Source organism: Barbatula barbatula (genome assembly GCF_947034865.1).
Source record: "Barbatula barbatula genome assembly, chromosome: 12".
In the NCBI taxonomy this organism is placed as follows: Eukaryota; Metazoa; Chordata; class Actinopteri; order Cypriniformes; family Nemacheilidae; genus Barbatula; species Barbatula barbatula.
The window spans coordinates 11129728-11153624 of NC_136775.1; the positions used below are offsets into that span (position 1 = coordinate 11129728).

General features: G+C 38.7%; 4 protein-coding genes across 9 annotated transcripts; 1 reads left to right on the forward strand and 3 right to left on the reverse strand.

Annotated features, from left to right (window-relative positions):
* Positions 1 to 2454: 2454 nt before the first annotated feature.
* LOC306901965 (uncharacterized protein) lies at positions 2455 to 9805 on the reverse strand. The gene is made up of 2 exons (XM_079470201.1): positions 9361 to 9805; positions 2455 to 8234 (listed from the first exon to the last, which is right to left on the reverse strand). The coding sequence occupies exons 1-2, from the start codon at positions 9719 to 9721 to the stop codon at positions 4213 to 4215; spliced, it is 4383 nt and encodes a 1460-aa protein (XP_079326327.1). The 5' UTR covers positions 9722 to 9805; the 3' UTR covers positions 2455 to 4212.
* A 1164-nt stretch (positions 9806 to 10969) lies between these two features.
* Positions 10970 to 16484, reverse strand: LOC306901403 (uncharacterized protein). The gene is made up of 2 exons (XM_079469100.1): positions 16068 to 16484; positions 10970 to 15347 (listed from the first exon to the last, which is right to left on the reverse strand). The coding sequence occupies exons 1-2, from the start codon at positions 16450 to 16452 to the stop codon at positions 11968 to 11970; spliced, it is 3765 nt and encodes a 1254-aa protein (XP_079325226.1). The 5' UTR covers positions 16453 to 16484; the 3' UTR covers positions 10970 to 11967.
* A 341-nt stretch (positions 16485 to 16825) lies between these two features.
* LOC306901530 (uncharacterized protein) lies at positions 16826 to 20514 on the reverse strand. Of its 6 annotated transcripts, none has more exons than XM_079469333.1 (4): positions 19388 to 20514; positions 19125 to 19191; positions 18492 to 18917; positions 16826 to 18389 (listed from the first exon to the last, which is right to left on the reverse strand). In XM_079469333.1, the coding sequence occupies exons 2-4, from the start codon at positions 19138 to 19140 to the stop codon at positions 17590 to 17592; spliced, it is 1242 nt and encodes a 413-aa protein (XP_079325459.1). In that variant the 5' UTR covers positions 19141 to 19191; positions 19388 to 20514; the 3' UTR covers positions 16826 to 17589. The 6 variants fall into 6 exon arrangements, with proteins under 6 accessions (XP_079325459.1, XP_079325462.1, XP_079325457.1 ...); XM_079469336.1 differs by having other exon boundaries at positions 18492 to 18899; positions 19388 to 20503; XM_079469331.1 differs by lacking the exon at positions 19125 to 19191.
* Positions 20515 to 21780: 1266 nt separating this feature from the next.
* Positions 21781 to 23868, forward strand: prss1 (serine protease 1). The gene is made up of 5 exons (XM_079469340.1): positions 21781 to 21888; positions 22109 to 22268; positions 22881 to 23134; positions 23235 to 23371; positions 23615 to 23868. Exons 1-5 carry the CDS (start codon positions 21849 to 21851, stop codon positions 23762 to 23764), a joined length of 741 nt encoding a protein of 246 aa, XP_079325466.1. The 5' UTR covers positions 21781 to 21848; the 3' UTR covers positions 23765 to 23868.
* The last annotated feature ends 29 nt before the right edge of the window (positions 23869 to 23897 follow it).

Below are 23897 nucleotides of genomic sequence, written 5' to 3' on the forward strand. Positions count from 1 at the left end.
TTAGTGTTAAACGTTGCATCATATTTTAATGCTTACTAGTCCAAGGACTTGAAGATTAAAGCGTAACGAAAAACATCTCATGTTTCACAAGAGCCCCCCAAAAAATAAATCAGTAACCTGAAACAAATCATCTGAAAATAAAAACATTCATATTGTATAGTAAAAGGCATGTTATACTGTCAAGAATAACTACTGAAAGACGTGAAGGAGTTAAGTTCAAAGGAGTGAAGAGTTGATCATACAAAAGGAAAACATGTTTTCAAAATTTTCGCGATATAAAACCAAACCAAGTTATAATTCGATATGAAAAAGAACACGTGGGCAATACTGTTAGGTTCACTCTTGGTCTTAGGTTTTAACCTCAACTGAAGAATCTTGAAGAATGTCCTAGAAAAGTGTTGGTACACAATGTCAAAATGAACATGTCAAATTTCTCCCCTGGCATGTTTCATATAATGCATGTGAAGCTCAGCCTCTTCACGGAAATGTGCACAGCATTCAAAACACTCCCAGTCGTCAACTTCCAAAGCATCATTTAAAGGTTCTCGTTCTTCATCGAACAACTCTGACGAAAAGTTAGTTTTGTCAGATGATTGACCTTCAAATAAAGATAATTTGTTGTCTAGTCCTTCTTGACAGACAACGTTCGTTGTTCCCAAAATATCATTTTTCATTACCAATATTTGATTCTGTCCTATGAAAGCAGTATCGATTTTCCCCAGTGGAACATCGTCTCCTTCCTTAAAGACTGTCAGATGCGTTTTCCGATGTGTAATCAGATTTCCTAGTTGTGCAAAAGCTTTGTGGCAAAAATTGCATGTGTAAGGTTTGGCACCGGTGTGAATGTTGTAATGGTAGCGGAGTTCAGCTGGTACCCGAAAGGACTTCTTACAGATGTCACATTTGTATTTTTTGTTATCATGGCCATGCAAGTGTCTTTTTAATCCTTCTGAACTGATGAAGCATTTAGCACATACAGCGCACCGGTGGGGCCTCAGCTTGTGCATTTCCAGATGGGCTTCAAATTTCCCGACAGAAGCGAAAGATTTATTGCACTGGTCACAGCGATGGTTGGTAAATTCTTCGGAAACACACCGCTTGTTAAACTTTGTGTGAATTGCCAGGCTGGCCGGACCTGAGAACGTTTTCTTACATTTTTGACAACTGAACTCTGAAAGTTGGGCCTTTGAATTCATGTGCAGTTTCTGGTGATTTCTGAAAGACTCCAAGTAAGAATATACCTTTCCACAGATGGGGCAGACATAAATCCTGTTTGTACGGTAAAGAGACTTTTCTTCTGCTGACTGCACAATAACACAAGGTTGGACGGTGGGGATCTCCGAGGGTTTCACTTGACAGGAACTGTCAAAGCTTTTAATGTTGTGTTGTTCTACTTTAACTTTCTTCATCTTTTGTCCAAACCTCAGACCACTTTCAGTTTTAGTAAAGACAGACTCCACCTGACTTCGGACAATCACTAGAAAGGAGAGAAAGAGGATTCAGACCATTAACACATGACCATGTTATGAATTAAATTCTAACATATTATTACATATATATATATATATTGCGCCGACTGCAACATTATGCTACAAAAACATTTCACTCTGTAACAGTCACAACAGCAATGTTGAAGGTATAACTCAAAAAGTCGTTGATATTGATATAATTTTGCAAGATGTAAACACTGGCCAAGAAGCACTTCAAGTTCCATTTTTAAAATTGTATACAGGACGATCTTCTGGACCAGTGAAGTTTATGTTTTCCTAAGTAATCTATAGTATGTGTTATAAAATACAGTTAAAAAGTTCAAAGGTTCTCCACGTTTTAGAAAAGTAGAACATTTATAAAAATTATTATAACACAAATAAAAGCCTTTATAACCGTTAAGGCCAGTTCACCAAAATTGCATGGACTGTGGAGGAAACAGGAGAACACTGAAACGCATCATGGCTCGGCCATGACCGGAATAACATTGTGACTACCAAAACACTTAAACATCTTTGGTGGCCTTATATTGTTTTCAAAAATATTTTAATAGAAATACTTTTTGTTTTGTAATAAATGAAATTATTGTGTTAACGTTTACATAGTTCTCCACAAAAGTAATTTCAAACATGTGGACGCCTTTAATAGACTTTAGTCATGAACAATTGACCGATAGTGTTCACATCACATGCTGCAAAATAAATATGAGAAGTACATCAAAATGCTTTAAGAAACGCAACCTAACAAAAAACATTGCTATAGGGGCTAAATAAACATGTAAATACTTTTATTGGTCTGCTTAACTAAAAGGACACTTGTACATGAGCATGATTTTTGACCGTATTTAAAGTTGACACCAAATTTAATGTGCATACTTGTAAAAAGAGGCCATAGCTCTTGTCTATCGGTGAAAAAATAAACTTGCAATTCCTATCGATAAATACAATGAAGAAACAGTTTCACTGAAATTATGACCATTTAATTGAACAGTTTTTGTGTCGAATTTACATTCACTGTTTTTATAATAGTTTTACATGTGAACTAGAGACCTGTAATGACTACAACTTTAGGCAAAAGCAGCTCTGTTAAAGTACCACAACAGCAAAATAAAACATGTGACAAAGTGTGTCACATTAGCAGTCATTTAGGCATTCAGTACATAAAGTATGTCACCAGGGAAATATGTATCATATGTTTTGTGACCGACTTGAGCGGGTTTAATATACTGTTGGTCAGTTAAATCTTGATGGTACTATTTTGTGGCTTTAGAAGTACCCCTCTGTGTGTAGCATGCACTTTTAACTCCTCTTCAAGTAAAACAATGTTTAATGTCTAAAAGATTCTCACTAACTTGGAATGTTTTCTAGGCAAAAGACAATACACACCGAAAAAAACAAAAAATGCAATATCAAGATATCACAGTCTTTACAAGTCAGTCTAATATGATCCTTTACTTCTTTAAATGGTCTCATTTATGCTTCAACATGCCATGAATCCAAAAAATAAAGACAAATGGGTTTAAATGCAACTTGTGAAGCCTTGATGACACACTGCCATTGGCAGAAAAGTTGCAGCTTGTCCTACCAGTATGCATATGGATAAGAATATAACATTTCTGTCATCATTTACTCACCTTCAAGCTGTTCCAAAGTCCAAACCTGTAAAAAACGTGTTCTGCTAAACACAAAGGAAGATATTTGTAAGAATGTCAATAATCAAACAAATCTCATCCCAAATTGACTCTCATCGTATTTATTATCCCCATGGCAGTAAATGGGGCATGAGATCTGACATTCTTTTAAATGTTTTCCTTTGTGTTAAGCAAATGAAAGGAATTTATACAGGTTTGGAACAATTTGAATGTGAGTAAATGATGACAGAATTTTTACATTGGGGTGAACTGTCCCTTTTTTGAAAGCTTTATGAAAATGTTTAAGGGCAGACTATTTGGTTGTTAGTGGTGACGTGAGGAATACCGTTTCCGGGTCCAAGGATCTATTCATTTCAAGGGCGGCACAGCTTAAACAGCTGTTTATGAGCACGGTTTACTCAGATTGCATATTTAAGCAAAACATGTATTACTCTACAAGTATACACTACAGTCACCAGCCTTATCAGGCTTAGCAAGCGGATAGCAACGTCAATAACATTAAGGGTACAATGCCAAGATTTGTCAGATTATTTAAATATGACAAGCTATACAATCACAAATCAAAATCATAGATGAACAGATTCAAGCATAATATTCAGATTTAATAGATGCTTAGAAAAAACATTTCTACAACTACAACAACACTTACAAGCAATATTTAACGAGCACCTTGGCGGTTTAAAATTTTGAAAACTTTCTTGGTGACAACAAAGCAATAATAAGGTCATTAAACTGCAGGAGGTCTAAATACATATTTAGAAGAGTTAACTTGAGAACAGCATGGTCATCTGTTACATAGCAGAGATCTAATAAGATTTTAAGTAACAACACAATTTTACATATAGTAATGCTCTGATTTCAGCAGCCATGTTTCCATCTCCCTACACCCATTTAAGCAAAAGGTTCAAATTAAAAGCATCTTCCTTTCTCCTAAGGCAAACAGTTTTACTGTACTGACATGTGCACAAACAGTAGTTATAGTGTTAAAATAAACCAGTGTAAATATGGTCATGCTGTGATGGAGAACATAATATCAGCATTCCATCTTTAAACATTACTTTATACATATATCTTCAGAACTCTCCACGTGCATGTGCAATATAATGCTGATGCAACTCTTCTTCCTTGTTAAATGAATGTCCACACTCAATGCACGTCAGGTTCCCGGCATCTCTTTCTGGAGAAATCAACTTACTCTCCTTTCTCTCTTTATCACCCAAACACTCCTGATGGTGGTCAATGAGATCTCTGATATAATGAAATATCTGTGGACACAGAGAACATTGAAACGGTTCCTCAGATTTGTGAACAGCCTGGTGCTGCTGTAAAGCATTAGGTGACAAGAAGCTTTTGTCACAATGTTGACACTGAAAGCAGGGTTCTGGATTAGAAAGCAGCACGGGGTAATTGACCTTGGATGTGGATTTATGTGGTAAATCTTTCAGTTTGCACCCTGAAGTACCGAGTCTGTATCTCAGTTCGGTTGGGAGGCGACGGCGTACTTCATCGTGCCATGCGAGATGCTGCTGTAGCTGGCTTTCAGTCCAGTAACCACGGCAGCAAAGAGCACAAGTGTGTGGTCGACTTTTTGCCAGCTCCTTATGTGCATTTAACTGCTCCTCGCTGTGAAAATCTTTAGCACATTTTTGACACTTATAAAAACATTTGGTTGTTATGTTTTGAATGGGATCCTCTTCTGCAGATGGTTTCAGTTTTTTCTTATTTGCATTGCAACCACTTTTGTGGTTATGGAGAGCATCCTCAGAAGCGAAAAGCAACTTACATGGTGAGCAAGTAAAAACACGCTCCTCACGAGATGCAGTGGGTTGTACTTCAACCTTGAGGTGTTTCTGCCATTTGTGTGCACGAAGACCACGTTCATTCAAGAAACATTTAGGACAGTAAGGGCATTTATACCGCGCCTTGGGCTTCTCTTGCTTTGTGATCATTTTGCACTTTTTTAGGAGAGGTGGAGGGTATTTCATAGTATAAGAGATCTCAGACTGCACTTTGTCAGTATTAGCAAGCTTGCCATGCATGTCTGTAAAATGCGCCGTTAGAAGAGACCCACTCGAGAAAGACATTGGACAATCTGGACAGGTGAAACTGTGCTTTGATTTACAGTTAGCTTGCTCCTGGTGTTGAGACTCCATGCGAGGGTGATGCAGCTGATGCCTGCGAAGAACACAAAGGTAGAAGAATCCCTTGCCACATAAATTGCACAAATAAGGTCCACCGTCCACACTTTTCCTTGAGCATTTCTTATAACTCCTTGACAGTAATCTGGCAAATTTTTTGTCTTTGTGCCAACGCTTATGTGTTCCAAGAGCTGAATTTGTGCTGAAGAATCTTCCGCATTCAGGACAAGCGAAAGGTGCGTTTGGTAAACTTGGCTCTAGTTTTACCCTTGCAACCTTTGGTTGCTTTGCTGGTTCATCTCTTAACTTCTTAGATGTATAACCTTGGACGTGAATCCTCTTGTGAAAATTAAGCGCACCAATTACCGAAAAGCTTCGGTTACAGTCACAACATTTATACTTTAAACTGGCTAATGGTGCTTTCTGTTCCGTTACGGAATCTGTGTTATGTACCACAACATTTTCAGCATTTTGAGATGATGCAACTTGCTCCTCTATTCCTGTTGTTTTATTTTCTTGTGGATATTCTGAATCGTTGTTGGGTTTTAAACAGCTTTTTTGATGATCTTCTAGCAATGACTCACAAGTAAATGATGCATCGCATATTGGGCATCGAAGCTTCTTAGGACTTAGTGGCAAAGGAGCAGATTCAATCACGGGAAGGCCGTTATCATATCCATGACACTTCATATGAAACTGCAGTGCCATGGCACGGGAAAAACCCTTTCCACAGTCGGGACAATGGTATGAGTTCTTCTTCAAGTTTTCGAGTTGATAATCAAAAGACTTAACAGCACGCTGGAGACCATTGGCATCATGGGACAGCTTGTGTTTAAGGAAACAAGCCAGCATGTGGTAAGATTTACCACATACTTCACATTCATATTTCTCTTTGGAGTATTCTTTCCTCTGGCCATGCCTACGGCCCCGCCGACCCTTTTTCCTGCGTCGAATGTGACCAATCTCAGGCTCAGATGTAGACCTCTCAACATCTGCACACTGTACGTAGTACTGCTTGTGATGATAGAGAGCGCCCAAAGACCAAAAACCTTTACCACATTTTTTACAGTGATGAACCTTTGGGCCCAAAAGCGACTTGGTTGGATTGAAATGTTTCATCTCTCCTTCTTCTTTGTCATTATTAAAACTGGGTTTTCTCCCACAGCAAACTTTCTGATGATTGTATAGACCCGCTGCAGTTAAATAGCTTCTGTCACATTGCAAGCATATAAAGGTTTTTTTTGTGATCCTGTGACTCTGTTGGTGAGACTGCAATGCAGACAGTCTGGAAAAGCTGACGCCACACTCCTCACATTTAATACTGTTCTTCTCCAGATCTGAAAGCTGGCGTGACTTATGAGCAACTTTGTCCTCATGTTTTCCCTTGTTAAGTTTTTGGCAATCTCTTTGCCAAAGCATGTGGTGATGCAAGGACAAAGCTTTGACAAATGATTGGTCACAACGTGGACAGGTATATAGCCCAGACTCTTGAGGGGAACTTTTGCTCATTATTACATCGTTTTTTAATGTTTCGTCATTTAAATGCTCAAAATCAATCTGTACAATTTTAACATCATCTGGAGACAACTGCACGGAGGACGCTGTAGATGCACCTGTCTGCATTAAGCTCAAACTAATTTCATCCTTTTCCTCTTGGTCAGATTCACACACCAGCACCAGGTCAGGATTTGGATCCTGACCACTATTGCTCTCAACATGGTCTGAGCCTGTGACGCGGACAATTTCATAATCAACATCTATAGCCTCAACATCAACAACCTCAACATCTAGAACCTCATCTGAGCCTTTTACTGTCTGTTGAGAATACACAGTGGACCCAAATGCAAAGTCGTCTTCCTCATCCTGGACTATTTTTACTCCGCCCTTCTTTGCAATGTCATCGAAGACATCTGTATGATAAAGCTGATGAGACTGCAGAGCGGACAACCGTGAAAACCGGCGACCACATTTCTGACACTCAAATGCTTTCTTCTTAAGCTGACAAACTTGATGAAGGAATGATTTTGCTGGCAGCTCTTTGCTGTGAAATTTTGTCTGGTGCTTATTGAGGAACGAGAGCGAAGTGTAGTTCTTGCCGCACTCTGTACATTTACATAGCTGGCCATCGCCAACAGATCGTCTTTTATGCCAGTGCTGATGTGCTGTCAGAGCCGCAGCACTAACAAAAGTCTTATCACATTCAGAGCATTCAAACGGATGTTTGATTTTCTCCTTCACCTTTACTTTCACCTTCCCATCTGAACAGCTGCGTGAGAATCTCTGGTGCGTTCCAAGGCCACCCATTGTCCGGAAAGATTTGCCACAGATGCACTGATACACATTTGGCTGGTGATCACCAGTCTGTTCAAGGTTTGCCTCAATGTTTTCAGCTTGACCTGGCTCATCGATAAGAGACGGAGGTTTTTCATTCGTTTCAAAGCTTTTGGATTTCACTAGCTTCACTTCATGGCAGTGACGGTGTGCGTCAAGGGCCGAAGCGCGGGAGTAACAGCGTCCACAAGTGGGACACTGGAACGATTTTTTCTTTAAATGGGCGAGCTGATGAAACACAGACTTTGAGGCCTGTTTATGAGAGCGCTGATGGTTGAGACACTGACCAATAGAGAAAAACGCTTTGCCACAATCCTCGCACTGAAACCTTTTTGGTTTTACCATAGCCTTGTGGTAGCCAGCATCTACTTCCTGTTTAATCTCTTGATTCCGGTGCCCAAGCTGATGTTGAAAAAACTCTTTCGAGCTTGAACACCTCTGTCCGCACACAGCACAGCAAAACGTTCTCTGGCCTCCATCTGTTGAGATGAGCAGGTTATCCCATTGTGAATCTGTGTCCAGGCAGACTATGGGACCGTCGTGGATTTCCTCTTTATGTTGCTCTAGGTAACCCTCCTTGTTCCCAAAGGCCACACTGCTATCCTCACAGCAAAATAGCCAATCCCCTAAAAACAGAAAGGGGAGAATGGGTGGTCAGGTCGACGCCTGTTTCCAAAGGAAAGAGAAAAATAAAATGTATAGAGCCAACAAATAATACTGTGTAAGAAACGCTATTAACTTAAATAACGAAAGAAAAGTAATACTGCAAAATTGTCTTTATTTGGATACATTAGAACAGCACATATACACAACAAACACAACAAATTGTATAATATTCCTTTCTGTGACAAAAAATTACTAGATATCTGCACCCAAGACCAGAAAACAATAAAAAAAGTGAAATTCATCAATAACATTTTGCTGTACACTGTAAATTAACGCATCAATCAATTTTGATAACGTAATCTGTCTTGCGTTGCCTAGTAACGATTCGTTTAATTCGAATTCTTTCTTCCACCTTAAATAACATTGACCGCATGGCCAACAAGCCATTTTAATTCTGTGCATTATAAAAAAATTAAAAAAGAATAACATTAGCAATATTAATCAAAACACTGATAAATAATTCGTTTAAATTATGTTGTTTATATTATTAAGTAAGCCCACTTGACGGGAATTTAACAGTTGAGTAAAGTCTGCCATCTACCGGCAACAGAGCGAGACGGCAGTATCATTTAAGGAGGAACGCATTTCTTGAAGCTGTCTAGTACAATAACTACAGAACTGGTTGAAAATCACAAAGACTGTTTTTAGTTGAATGCAAAAACACATGTCGTTGTGAAATCACACCAGCCCGCAAAGCCTTTTGTCGAACAACCTAAACCTATTGAATAATATCAGACCGAAAAATTGAAATTCCACATTGGCATGCAGTACTGTTGATGTTTTGTTTGCTATTTATTCATGAAAACGCGTAACGTCCATTTTAAGCACAAAACAATACAATGAAACAACAGCAGAAAAAACGATTATAAGTGGTATTTCAGTGGTTTACAATTATACGATAATAAACATGTTTTAGTTGTAACTGTGTGGTGGTTACAGACTCAAATGTTGTGCAAGCAAAGTTCGATGTTAATAAGTGACCCTCAACGTTTCCATAAAGTATGACAAGGTAATAACTGGCTCTATGCTATCGAGTACAGCTAACCTAATGTCTACAAAGGTTGTCAACAACAAGAAGTTGCTTACCATCGGCAATTTTATCTCTCTCAGACAAGTCTTCTTTCTTGGTGGTCCTACCATCCAATCCTTCTTTGGCCTCGTCCCGATATACAGAAATAAATTCATCTTCATCCAATTCTTCTATTTTAATCTTAACGGCTGGAACTGCAGCATTGGTTGCAATAACTTCGGCGTGGTCCTGGGCTTTCAATATCGGGCCACTGAGAGCTAATTCCATTTCTTCGATGGTGTTTTCAGCATTAAATATTCTGATATGGCGTACTGGATCAATGCTAACCTCTTGGACTGCGCCTTTCTCATATTCAGGAGACGAACAATCATCAATTGATTGCAAACTGCCCTCCTTTTCCGAATAAACAGCAGCCATTACGGCTGTAACCAGCCCAGGAAAAGTACAGCACTTTTCGCGGCAAAGGACAGTATTGTTGGGAGGCTAACTTACGGATCCTACTATGGTAAATGCTTGGCTCATGAATATTAATAACGTTGCGTGACGTCAGTGCAGCACGACTATTTTGATTGGCTGAAAAGCAGACGTTAGTCCCGTGGTAGACGTCTAACGCAACGTAAGATAATACAATTTGGAGAATAATATCTATTTATTCATTTACATTTCAGTGTTCATTTTGATTCATTTGTCCCTATGAGGATGTTAAATATGTTTTGCATCTTTTATAAAACAGCACATCAATGGTGTGGTGTTATGCACTGGTTATCATTGGTGATTACTGGATAATATATTTTAAAAAATTTTATCAATACCGGAGTTTTCATTTTTATTAAGTCCACCCACTAAAATAATGTATTTGACATATAATAGTATGTAATATAAAATATTAAGTTGCCACACTTAAAGGGACAGTGAAAATTCTGTCATCATTTACTACAAAGGAAGATATTTGGAAGAATATCAGTTACCAAACAGATATCATCCCCCATTGACTTCCATAGTAGGGTAAATTAATACTTTGGGGCTCAAGGGGGATGAGATTTTATTCGGTTGCTGACATTTTCCCTAATATCTTCTTTTGTGTTTAGCAGAACAAAGAAATCTATACAGGTTTGTAACAATCTGAGGGTGAGTAATTGATGACATTTTGGAGAACTGTCACTTTAACATTTATGAATACTTTGTTTCTGCCTGGTCATATATTCTATACAGTTCTATACAGTCATAAGCATATTTTTTATTTTAGCTGTATCAAAGTGTATTCGAGTTACAGTTTTATAATGGATATTGTCATGGACAAGTGCACGCACTCATTTTAATTAGAGTGTATTCACATCCTGAAGGGTTTGGAATTACAGCTCTTTAATATGAAGCTCCCACCTTTTTCCAGGGACCAAAAGTAATTGGACAGTTGAATCAAAAGCTGTTTTATTCACAGGTATATATAATTAAAATGTATATTTAACAACGTCCAGACGTCCATATATAATAATATAATTCCTTAAAGCTAATCTGGATGCGAAAAACTCTAAATGTGCACTTTAAGACAATATTCATTATGAAACTGTAACTCGAATACATTTTGATACACATCTAAAATAACAAAAACAATTTCAAACAGCCGATGAACAGCCTGTTTGAGTTTCAATTAAGTTTTCAATAAATTGCCTACTCTCTCGCTCCTGTTTCTTGTTTTGTCATTTTAAAGCAGTAGGCCTACTTACAACCTGGTTAGGTTTCACCAGCGAGAAATGCAAATTGTATGTTCAAGAGTATATACTGTATATATATATACATATAGTGGAGGTAAAAAATCAACTGTGTGTGGTTTTAGGCAGGTCAGTGTGTACCATATGTTGCTGGTATTATGACCACAGTGTTAACAGTATGAACTAAAAATATACATAATATTGGTCTGTATACAATAAATAGGACAAAATATATACAGCTTTTCAGAAAGGAAAGTTTAGTAAAAAGATTGTTACTATGTTCTGTATTGTGCTCTATAATTCCCCTTTAGATTTACAAAATGGACAAATATTCACATGTTTAATGGATCAGAAATACCAGCTAGCTTGTAAAATTATTTATATAATTTCTGTAGTATTTCTTAATGTCAGTAACTTGATAGAAAAACTGACCATGGGGCGTTTTCTCAGACAGGGATTACCTTAAACCAGGACTAGATCTTAGTTTAATTAGGATATTTAAATCGATTTTAAAAACAAACTTTACAAAAAAACACTGGCGTGCATCTGGAGACAAAACAAACACACTGATATATTTTAAGATATCTCTGTGCAAGTTGTTTTTGATCAAAACACCTCTAACTAGTTTTAAGCCCCTATGAGTTTCAGTGTTTTTCTTAGGTTAAACAATACAATATTGTGTCACATTAACAGAATTTCTAAAAATCATTAATTGTATCATATGATCACAACGATGACACCAAAGTTTGGTTTGTAGAAAATAAAGCATGTGAAATAAAGATAGGATCAACTGCAACATTTTATGAATGGATTAAAAACAAAAAATTTTACATCTTCAACACACACATTTCCATCAGCTTAACGGCTTTTACATTACATAACAGCAACTGATCTATTAAACTGAGCTATTATTGTGTGTATAACGTGGTTATGATTTTTTTGTGTTCATAAAATTCAGACATCTCGCTGTGCATGTTGCATATAATGCATTTGTAATTCAAGTTCTCCAGGCAAAGAACAACCACAGATCATGCACTGGAACAGGTGATCTGGAGGAAATGGTATTTTATTGCCAATTTTGCGTGGCTCAGTTTGCTGGGCTAACTGATGTAAGTTTGTCACTTGTGGCATGAGTGGCATCTCATTTAAGGTTCCCTGTGAGGAAAAAAATATGCCTTGTGGTAATGGACATGGAAGTTGACTACCAACAGAATGCATTGGAAGAGGAGCTGATAAATTAAGGGCTGGTGGAGGAAACGGAGAGGAGATAAAAGATGAGGGAGGGTTTAGAGGAATTTGCTGGCCAGAAATGAGGGCTATGTGCTGTGGGGGGCGCATATGGCCTTGTTGAACTGGTCCGTTTAGGAGCGCTTGGGAAACAACCGGACTGGTTTGAAATCCCCACATAGGAGATCTGTCTCCGAGAGGAAAGCGAGCTGTTGTATACGGTATGTTCATTGGTCCTATCTGGTTTGAAGGACCTGCACCAACCCAAGTGGGAGGTATTTGAGTCTGCTGCTGGAGCTGTGGCTGATGAAGTTGAAAGAGCTGCTGCTGTTGGATGAGCCTGTTTTGATTCTCTAACGCATCCCCATGTATTTCTTGTAAGCTTGCAGTTGTAGACATTTCAAAGGATGCTTTTGGTCCCCAGGGACTCGTTTTCTGCAAAGTGGAAGCACCAGTGGATAGCACGATACCTCCAGTCTGACCAATTTCTGCTTTAACAGGAGACTTCTGGTTCTGCAAATTCTCCTTTCTCACTTGAGTAGGTTCAGATTCATTGGAGGTTGGTGGGCCCAAGTCAATGGTTCCCTTGTCATCTTGCGTCAAGTTCTTTAACTGCTCTGGCTTAGATGCTTGAACTGAATTGCACTGTGACTGCTGTGGGTCTTGAATATTAAGCAGCTGGTTAGATGGACTTTGACTGGATCTTGGTGACTTAGTTTTTACGTCCAGTGAAGAAGGTCTTTGTGGCTCTGAAGAGGTCTTCTGCTGACTGGAGTTTGGTGTATTCACCCAGGGAGAAGGATCATTACCAGACATTCTAATTTGACTTCCCGGCCACTGCATCTCAACATCAGTCGGCTCGGCTTCTAATAAACTCTTCTGAGAATGAAGCAGCTCTTCTGGCAGAGGAATTTGTAACGGCCATTCTTGTTGCATCTGAACCATCTGGGAACGATTTTCCGTATGTAAGTCCAGCGATCCTAGCTGCATGAGCTCACGTCCGTCCGCATTTAACTGTTGAGGAACCACATTCAGCAACATTCTCCCCTGTACAATCTGACCGGACAGTGCGCCTTGTCGTAGAGACACAGCTCGTCCGTAGTCTTTAACTAACCTTGGCCTACCTCTTCTGCCCGTACTCACAAATTCTTTTACTCTGCCTCTTGAAGAATGTATAGACAAAGGATAACCGTGACCCTGACTTTGCCCTTTACGCGTGTGTATCTTTTGATGTACAAGCAGACTGCTTAGCCAAGGGAAGGATTTGTGGCACTCCTGGCAGCGATGGGGTCTCTCTCCTGTATGAGTATTGAGGTGATCACGTAGCAAGTAGGCTAAAGAGAAGCTCTTGACACAAAGATGGCATTTGTAGGGCTTTTCACCAGTATGAGAAAGCATGTGGCGCTGAAGCTGACTCTCTTCACTGTACCCCTTACGACACTGCGTGCAGCGGAATGGCTTTTGTTGATGCAGCCTCTGGTGTGTTTTCATGTTATGATGGAATGCAAAATCCTTACCGCAGTCCGGACATTTGTATGGCTTCTTCCCTGTGTGAATAATCGAATGCTGTTGCAAATAGCTACTGAATCTAAAAGACTTTTTACACACCGGACACTGGTAACCCTTGTTGTGTACGCGCATGTGGAGCTCTAACACTGATCGGTAGCGAAAGCATTTGCCACAGTCTTTACACCTGAAAGGTTTCTTCTCTGTCTGGTCCCCCAATGCTCTTTCTGATGGATTATCTGCGTCGTCTGTATTCACAGGGTCTCGCTTTTCAGGGTCTCGCTTCTCAGGCACAGCATTAGCATGATTTGTGATATGTGATGTGTTTAAGCCCAAAACGTTGGTTTGATGTGTTTCCACGTGGGACTGCAGGGTATATTCTGTTGGGAATCTGAGAGGACAAAACCGACATGCATATATCATATCAAAGTTCTTGCCGTTACTCATTCTTTCATACTCAGCTTCGTGGATTAACATGTGCGCTCTTAAATCGGCCGCTTTATAAAACATCTGAGGGCACAGAGGACAATTGCGCTGCTGCTCGACATTATGGTTTGTGTTCTCTTTACCCCCATCGCTGCCATATAATACTTTATGGTTTGTAATGCATGACTCCGAAGTAGCTGAGTCAGAGATCTTCTTGTGCTGGCGACAGTGGGCTCGCATGTTTTGTGCAAAAGCAAATCTTTTACCGCAGTATGCACAGTGGTATATTTTTCGGCCAGTGTGAAGATATTTGTGCTGTTGCAAAAGGCTGCTGTATTTAAAGTTCTTTTGGCATGTTTTACACTGGTGTGGTTTTTCTTCTGCATGTCTGCGTCGATGGTCCTCCATGACAGAGCGATGCCTGAAGACCATGTTACAATCTGGACACTCGTATGGTTTAAGAGCCGGATGGGATCGTTGGTGGATATGCATTGATTCCACACTTTGAAAGCCTTTGTTGCACTCTAGGCATCGATACGGACTGTCCAGTGAGTGACTCTGCATGTGGGCATTTATAGACATCCTGTACTGGAACTCTTTGCGGCACAATGGGCATCGAAAAGGCTTCTCCACATTGTGTTTACAAGCATGAAGATGTAACCTTACCATTGTTGAGAAACAAATGCCGCAATGCTCACACATAAATTTTCTTTCGTATATTTTGTGACTTGACCTCCTTCTCTTACGGACTTTTGATACAAATTTAGGTTTGGTGTCTTCTTTATGTGTACTGCGGTGTTTGATGAGGTCGCTGCGATGCTGAAAGGTGACGCCACATTCCTTACAAGCGAGGGAGGCCTCCTCATCCTGGTGCATGTGAAAGTGTCTGTGCAGGTTGTATGTTTCCCGACGGGTAAATTTTTTACCACATTCCTTACATACGAGGCGGCTTTTCTTTTGCTTGATAGTAGTTCCAGTATTTTGAGACACATTCTCTCCTTTTTCTGTTTTGTGCTTATCCTTCGCCATTCTGTCGGGATCAACCATCTCATCTCTCTCCTCTTGGGTTCCATCGCAATGAGACTCTGTTTCTTCATGTGTGTTTTTAGTCTCTTTGATGGTATTCTTTGAGTTTTCTGGAGTATTTTCCTGTATTTCCTTGTTGGTTTCTTGCCCTGTGGAGTGACAACAAACCCATTAACTGCAAGGTTTTAAAAGTGCATGTCATTTAATACCATTACAGGTAGAAAGTAGAATATCTATAGCAAGTGTTTTGTTGTAAATAAAATATAACAATATATAATAATAAAAACATATTAAATAATAAGCACAATTGTTTATTCTTATCTATTTTTGTGCATGTTTTTTTACTTAAGCATCAATCATTCAGTAAAGGCATACTTTTACTTCAATGGTTTCCCAATGTTTTTCCAACATTGTATGTATTCCCAAAACTAAATAATATTAAATATCATAAATCAATATAATATATATATATATTAATATTTAAATGTTAATATTCAAGAAAAAAAATTATTGCCATGTAAAAAGAATTACAAAAACAATGATGTGTGGGGTTTTATTTTGTTGTAAAAGATATCTTAATAAAACATTATTATTATAATACATTGGATATTCAGAAAATACTTATGATTCTGAATGCATGCCATTTTGAGTAATAAAACATCTCAAATCCTGAGCTCCAAGCATGAAAGGGTTAAAAACAGGCAGTTGTGTTTCTGATTGGGTTAGAACAGGCCAATTACAGAGTAATAATTGCTGCATGGGTTCTGTGTTAGTAGCAGCAGGGCTAATAATAAGTGTGAGACGGTACATCAATCCAGACAGCGCGAAGTGACGTTTACTGGGTGCCCTTGATCCTAAATTCTGCATACCTCTGTTTTCATTGTGCAGATTACCCGACATGCCCTCGCGATCCTCTCCAGGCTCAGTTAAAACGAGTTCACCGTTATTACTTTGAAAATCCTCATTTAGCTTCTGCTCGTCCACCTTAGCTGTCGAATTACATGTAATTTCCGACGCATCTTTGTTGCGTGGTGAAAGAGCAGCGCCATGTGGAGATGAATTTTCATTTGCTGGTGAAGACGGAACATCGGCGTCTGTAGTCTCTCTCACGCTGCTGCCTTGTGCACAAACCTCCACGTTACGATCAACATCTGCATCAGATGCAGGGTGTTGTTCTACTTTATCTCCTGGGAATATACCGTTAACGAGTTCATTGTCTAGTGGCTGCTCGGAGTCAGTCCGTACAGTGGCCATTTTCACATATTTTTTATCTTTTCTCCACCCACAAAAACATGGAAGCGAGCGATTGATTGGAAGTGTGCGTTACGTCATGCGCGCCCTCTGCTGCTGGATTTAAAGGGACACATTGAATTGTCACTTTGCGTTCATTAGGCTTCCGATTTATTTTCTTTATTAACTGTACATTTATTGTTGTATTGATTTAGCAGATTTACTGATAACGCATGTAACGTTTCCTTGTGAACCGCGTCAGTCATTTGTAAATTAACAATTGCATCAACAGTTACATGTCTGATTTTACAGAACTCTGTAAAACACGCATGCAAGCAGGTATTGGTACACGCACAATACATCATGAAAAAGCGAAGCTTATAGAGAAAATATTTTTAGATACAGAATTTTTATTCTTATATTTTAAATATTTTGATTGTGATTGGAACACATTATTATAAGTTATAGTTATACTACCATACGTTTCTATACACATTTACATCCTGTTATAATAGGAAAAACATTATACATGTATTGATTGTTTTTATTAAAACTTGTTTATGGACAATTGACATTTTTTCCAATTACAACTGATTTTTGTTAACATGTACTTTGTACAAGTACTTTAAATATCTTGCATTGCATGCAGAGTGATTGGGCAATCTTATACGTTAGAAATGAATTCTGATACACATGTATTTGCCACTGAAGAAATTCTATGACATAAAATGTACCTTTAAAGAGCACCTATATGAAATTTCTTTGAACAGATGTAAAATGCAATTTTGCACCAAACTTTAGTGCCCAGAAAGGAAATAACAATGTCTTACCACAGCAGAATTACTGGAGAAGTTTAAACCTGCTTACTTCTCTCTAAACTTGCAATTATTATATTGAAACGTAAGCAAGTGCATTCTGTAAGCTATCGGAAATGTACTTTTAGCAACAGAAAAGTGCAAACATGAATTTATCTATAATTTTTGATAATTTTGTGTACATATACACACACACACTACTATGCATTTGCGACAGGCATAACAAAAACGCGGTTGCTTTGACATGGCACAATCTGTAACTAGTTATTTTTATAAAACATTGCTTTCAAATAAATAAATTTACTGTAACCAAATACAGTTCATTATGTCACATCTCTTGGCAACATCAACGCCTGCGTCTTCGTCTAAGGTCTACAGTCCTGCCACGACGTGGCCGTTGGGTTGTTGCACTAATGTCAGTCGGTGGTTCATTATGCCTAGTACCATCTAAAATATCTGGAGGTGGTGGTACAGGTGAAACCATTGCCGGAATTTGCTGCTCTAGTTGTTGATTCTCAAGTTGCAGCGGTTGCTCCAATGACTGCTCTTGATAAGGCTGTTGTTGTGTAGATACCTGTTGATGCTGTGTAACTTGCTGTAATTGCTGTTGCTGAAGTTGTTGTTGTTGTGGAATTTGTTGCTGTTGAGACTGCGGTTGCTGATGCTGCATCTCAAGTAGTCCCAACAGACGTTGCAAAAGCACATTATTCTGCTGCAAGCTATTTGTAAGGGCCTCCTGCGAAGCCACAAGTGTCTGCATATCACGCCGGAAGCCTTCTCCAAACTCACGCAGGTTCTGTTCCATGCGATCTCCAAGCTGCATGGCTGCTTCCCCCAGGCCCCGAAGTTCATCTTCCAGCCAGGAACTGTGTGGAGGAGGGGGCTCCAGCGGGCCCTGGTGGGTTCCTAAGGATGGTTGTGGACTTGGCTGAGGAGTCCCATTAAGGAAGGGAGCGCTGTAAAGGGGCGAAGGAGGTAGCCAGCGCTCTGATGTCGGAGGAGGTACTATCCCCAAACCCAGGCCTAAACCCAGTTTATCTTCCATGCTGTTGTCCCCGCCCTCACAATCTCCATCATCGCAATCTTGCTCACCAGCTTCTTCCTCTTTTTCAAAACCATCCCTTTCAGAACCATCTCCTACCGTAACTGAAACACAGAAAACCTGGACGTTAATGTGTGCAATAGTTCTACAAAAAAGATTTTCAATATTACCCAAACTTTGAGGTGAAAAGTCACCAAAAACCTTACCTGGATCGGTGTCTGACAGGCAAGTTATGCTGGCTTTTCCTCTAGTGCTTTGCTTATGACGCGACTGCTGGAGTCTGGGACTAAGTTGGCAGGACCTTCCCAAGATTGGAGCCCCTCTGCTGGATGGCAGGTAGCAGGTGCGGTGCCTAGCATCAGCCAGTCTACCACCATTTCGTCTCTTCAGGTCATCCCAGCGTTTCTTTACTTCTCGAAGAGTCCGTGGGACTCTAGACACAGCGTTTACACGCTCAAGTATACCAGCCCAAATCCGTTCTCTTTCACGGCGCCGAAGCCTTCCAGCTGGACCGAACAGCTCCCCCTCACACCGGGTCACCTCGGACACGAGCACCTCCAGCTCTGCTCCGCTAAAGCGACTCTTCCGTTTTCCTACCCCTCCTGCGGCTAATGCTGAAGAAACACCCCTGCCTTCGATTAAAATCCACATTTTAAATTCAAATTCACTTACGCTGTGTACATAAGATAACTATTTATTGCATTTCTTCATCTTGCACAAATTGCACACTGAAATACTACTTTAATTTGTAGAACAAAATGGAAATTCCATCACCATAGATGTATTTTTTTTTAGTAAAAACTTGAAATATAAAAATTCTCAGAGAATGTATTTATTACCAGTATATCGAATCATCTGTTTATATTTTACTAAAGCCCTGTTGGTAGAGTCTAGACATCAGAATTTCTATTAAAAAAACAAGCGTTATGGATGTTATGATACATGAACATACTTTTGTAAGATTTCTGTAGATAACAATGCACAAATACCTGCAAATATTGACATCAGAACCATAAGTATAGTTAAACCTAAAATGTTGTTGTTTTCATAGGAAACTGGTAAACAGATATTTGACATCAGAGCTTTAAAAGTTAGACCTTACTTTGTTCGATTGGGATGAGTTCATCTGAAGACATTCCCGGTGCAACTATGTTGGGATGCACAACCACAACGTTGAAGGGCAGGCTGCCAGGCAACCCTCCATTCTGCTGTTCGCAACTTCCATCGGAGTCGTCATCCTCTCTTGGATAACCATCCTCTGAAACCCCGCCTCCAAAGGGACCCTCTGGAGACTCCACTTTGATGTGCATGGGAGGTGAGTGCTCATACAGCAAACCCCCTTCCTCATAATATTCAGTCATGGATATGTTGTGGTTTACTGACACACCAACTGGACTGATGGACAGCGTGCCATTCACAAGGAGGGTGAAAAGCCACCATGCCGTCCCTCATTGCTTCATTGTCATGTCTAACAAAAATAGCCTTAATGATGGGATCAATAATAAACCCACGTAAAACATATATTTGATCAGCGATAGGTTATCATAGCATTTTATAGAAGAGTGTTTAAAATGACTGTACGCAGTTAGTGGGGTGCCTTTGCTGTCTGTATCTTAATAATGTAACTTATGTAAACAAAAACCTGTGGCTTCCGTCCACAAGCGAGACTCGGATATGCTCTTCCGACCTTATTCGACATAATTTACACGTTCAATTAATTACTTGCAGAGTTAATATGTTGTTATCGTGAGATTTCAGCGCTCGCATGAAAACATATCTGAAAATAAAATGGAAACATTAAAATCTACATGGCAGCGGTTGGGAAATAAATATAAAGAATGCATGGTGAACATAGTTTTTCTTATATTTAATTCAGTATTTTTATTCATGTATTATCTCTACCGTCAAGACCAAAATTACCTTTGTCGCAGTAATGCGCATTTATGCTGCACGACATCCGCAATGGATGCGCATTCCGCATAAATCACGTTAGCCGACACTAGCTTTACTCAAGCAAAGGCTGCCGCTCGCGTAAAAAGTAAGATATGACACGTACCACTTTAAGAACACCAGTATGGGCTTGTAAGAATAATAATTTTCGCACAATAGTCCGATTTTACCGTCGACAACAGATAATTGGGGTAATGGTTTAAAATCGAGCATAGGGGCAAAGCTACCCTCTGAAAATCCTACATGTACACAGACCTCCGATCGTCGCATGAATGTGACGTCACACAGAGGTTTTTGTACTTTTTATCAGCCAACTTTAATTTTTAAAGATCATGTTTAAACCTCTCATTTAATCATCTTGCTGATATACAGATTATTTAGAAAAACGACTGAAGACAAATACGAAAGAAATAAAACCATATTTACATAAAAATTTGAAGGAGAACAGTACTACGTAGGCCTACGTTGAGTTACTGGTGAATTCTTTTTCACGGTAGGGTTTATTGTCTAGAAACTTTGTATGGGTATAAGAGGCTAATGAAAATATATACTGTTACGTCAAATATAAAAATATGTTGTGCTATTAAGCAGGCGCTGATTTAAACAGATGGACATAAATATGGTCATAACAAAACATAAGATAAATAGATTATCATGGACTTTTTGTCTAATTATAAAGATTTCTAAAAACGTTGTTTTAGTCAAATAATATTGTAGAGAGTCAAAACACTTGCCATAAACACAGTTCTATAAATTGTTTAATTTAAATAGAGAATTGCAATGGTTTTTAAACCTTGGATGACCTTCCTATGCCACCTGCATATTCCCACAAGAGCTAATGAATAATCTGTAGCCTAGTTTAATTCTAAAATTACCAATGGAGTAAATATCATCTTTACCTCAATCACAAGTGTCAACCACAAAGGAGATAACATTTTCCATTTCCATACCTTTATATGTAAAAAGGGTTTTATTGTTGTCAATTCTAATTATTGTTTTCAATAAAACAGTTTTTACAAGAATCACAAACTTGAAAAGCTGTTTAGTTGTTCATTGTTGATTTTATTTAAAATATCATGTTTAATGTTATTAGAATTGAATAATAGTTCAACATTTCAAAACAAAATTGCCAATAGCATGAATTAAAAGATTAACAAAGACAGACATAATTCATTCATAACCAATGGAAAATAGCATAAACAAATTACACTAAAATAAAGGTTTTCATTGTTTCAGTGTGTAAAATGCTTTCTTTAACGATCACATTTGTAATATTTACTAATTAATCTATGTTTATAAATAGGCTCATAATATTTATCACATAACAAACATAGTTTGCAACTTTCCAATAATCATTACAAATAATTCCAATAAATCAAAAAGGGAAACATCCTTTTATACATGGTAACAAATATTGTTTAATTCCGGCGAAATATATATTTTTTTAAATACGTGAGAGAATTTTTTGTATGTCAAAGCAAATGCTGGATTCTCACACTGATTGATAATCCACACATATATATATCCTTGAAATGTATCTCCTGCAGTAGAGACACAGTATATAAGGAGGGACCTAGCACATTTTGAGCACAACACTGTCAGGTAGCATAAGGATGAAGGCTCTCATTCTTCTGGCTCTCTTTGCTGCAGGCTGTAAGTTAAACTGAGCAGGGAAGATTAAGACATTCTCATTTTTACAGACTGGTATAAGATACAAAATAAGCTATTTGACATAGTAGCCATTAAATACAGTCATGGTTATGTGAATGTTTATATATAAATAATACAACTAGTTAATTTTGTATGCTCTGTATTTATTCTTTAAACACACTCATTGATGCATAATGTATAACAATAACTTATATTTTTTTAGATGCCGCTCCTCTGAATGAGGATGATAAAATTGTCGGGGGCTTTGAGTGCACTAAGAATGGTGTTCCATATCAGGTTTCTCTGAACAGTGGCTACCACTTTTGTGGTGGTTCTCTGATCAGCAACCGCTGGGTCGTGTCTGCTGCTCACTGTTACAAGTCGTGAGTAAAATTCTTTATTCTTACAGAAGTGCGTACGATTTATACAGGGAGAGTGGGGCTAGTTGTCACATAGAGAAGTTGCCACTACACTGAATATGAGTGCAATCGCAAAAAATATTTTCTCTACAAGTTTAAATGTTCCTGCATAAAAGGTGTTTGAAATATTGTCATAATGTTCAAATTTTAATTACAATGTTGCCAATAAATAATTTGGTTTATCTGAGATTTTCTATTGTTTTAATATCACACAAAGCCATTAAACATCCCATAATTTGCAATATAATGACAAGTTCTAACTGGGACAGCATGCACAAAAGGTTAAATGAGCTGTATCTTTTCTCCTTGGAAAAAGCAATGAATATGTTCGAAAGTTTTGTTGTAGCCCAGACTTTAGGCATGTGCCCAGACAAAAATAGACTTTGACAAATCAAAAATGCATCCAGTAATTTTAGCATTTTTAAACAATGTGATTTCCAGGTTTAACACACATAATGATAAATCGTTCGTTTGTGACTATAACATACTACTTTGTTTTTAACCATTTTAGACTCAACAAACATAAATGATTGTCTTCTGCCTAACAAATGTTCACACCCGTCTCTGTGTGCCTAGTCGTATCCAGGTGCGTCTGGGTGAGCATAACATTGATGCCAATGAGGGCACCGAGCAGTTCATTAACTCTGAGACAGTAATCAGACACCCCAGCTACAACAGCAATAATCTGGACAACGACATCATGCTGATTAAACTCAGCCAGGTAGCCACACTGAACCAATACGTTAAGACCGTTGCTCTTCCTTCAAGCTGTGCTGCCACCGGTTCCAACTGCCTGATCTCTGGATGGGGAAACACTAGTCCATCCGGAAGCAAGTGACAATAAGCTCATTTGGAATGAAAGTTAACAAATATGATATAAATCATCAGGCCATCTTCAAGTTTACTTACAAAAATGAGTTTTCTCCTCAGGTAACTACCCCAGCCGTCTGATGTGCCTGCAGGCTCCTATCTTGAGCGACAGCTCCTGCAAAAGCGCCTACCCAGGTGAGATCACCTCCAACATGTTCTGTGCTGGCTTCTTGGAGGGAGGCAAGGACTCCTGCCAGGTGAGATTCTTGTTATACATTTTGACAACATAGTAATGTATAATATAAAAAATATTCGAAGGCACATTTTTTATGTCTTATTGGACAAACCTAGTTCAAATTATGGAGCTCTGTGCTAACAAACTGGTGATTTTAATTTACTGTGGGGAAAAAAAGTACAGTTCTTAATACCCAAATCTGAAACTGCACATCTTGCAATTATTGTTACAATCACTGGCTTATGAAACCTTGGCTTTTTCACAGGGTGACTCTGGTGGCCCAGTTGTGTGCAGCAATCAGCTGCAGGGTATCGTGTCCTGGGGTTACGGTTGTGCCCAGAGAAACAAACCTGGTGTTTACACAAAGGTTTGCAACTTCACCACCTGGATCAGAAACACCATGAACTCATATTAAGCTTGCATCCATTTAATGAGAAATAAATGACTTCTTGCAAACCTTAATGGTTTCTTTTTGTGTTATTTAATTTATTATAATTTAATAAATGATATTGGAACTCGGGTGCATTGTATCTTCCTTTGTAGGGTCT

Coding starts and splice junctions, on each gene's coding strand:
- LOC306901965 (XM_079470201.1), bottom strand. CDS start 9,721: ATGGCTGCTGTTTATTCGGAAAAGGAGGGCAGTTTGCAATCAATTGAT. Junction 8,235..9,360: donor GAGAGATAAAATTGCCGATG/GTAAGCAACTTC, acceptor TTCTGTTTTTAG/GGGATTGGCTATTTTGCTGT.
- LOC306901403 (XM_079469100.1), bottom strand. CDS start 16,452: ATGGCCACTGTACGGACTGACTCCGAGCAGCCACTAGACAATGAACTC. Junction 15,348..16,067: donor TCTGCACAATGAAAACAGAG/GTATGCAGAATT, acceptor GTCACTCCACAG/GGCAAGAAACCAACAAGGAA.
- prss1 (XM_079469340.1), top strand. CDS start 21,849: ATGAAGGCTCTCATTCTTCTGGCTCTCTTTGCTGCAGGCT. Junction 21,889..22,108: donor GGCTCTCTTTGCTGCAGGCT/GTAAGTTAAACT, acceptor ATATTTTTTTAG/ATGCCGCTCCTCTGAATGAG. Junction 23,135..23,234: donor AAACACTAGTCCATCCGGAA/GCAAGTGACAAT, acceptor TTTTCTCCTCAG/GTAACTACCCCAGCCGTCTG.
- LOC306901530 (XM_079469331.1), bottom strand. CDS start 19,646: ATGACTGAATATTATGAGGAAGGGGGTTTGCTGTATGAGCACTCACCT. Junction 18,918..19,387: donor ACTCATCCCAATCGAACAAA/GTAAGGTCTAAC, acceptor TTTTAATCGAAG/GCAGGGGTGTTTCTTCAGCA. Junction 18,390..18,491: donor CCTGTCAGACACCGATCCAG/GTAAGGTTTTTG, acceptor TCTGTGTTTCAG/TTACGGTAGGAGATGGTTCT.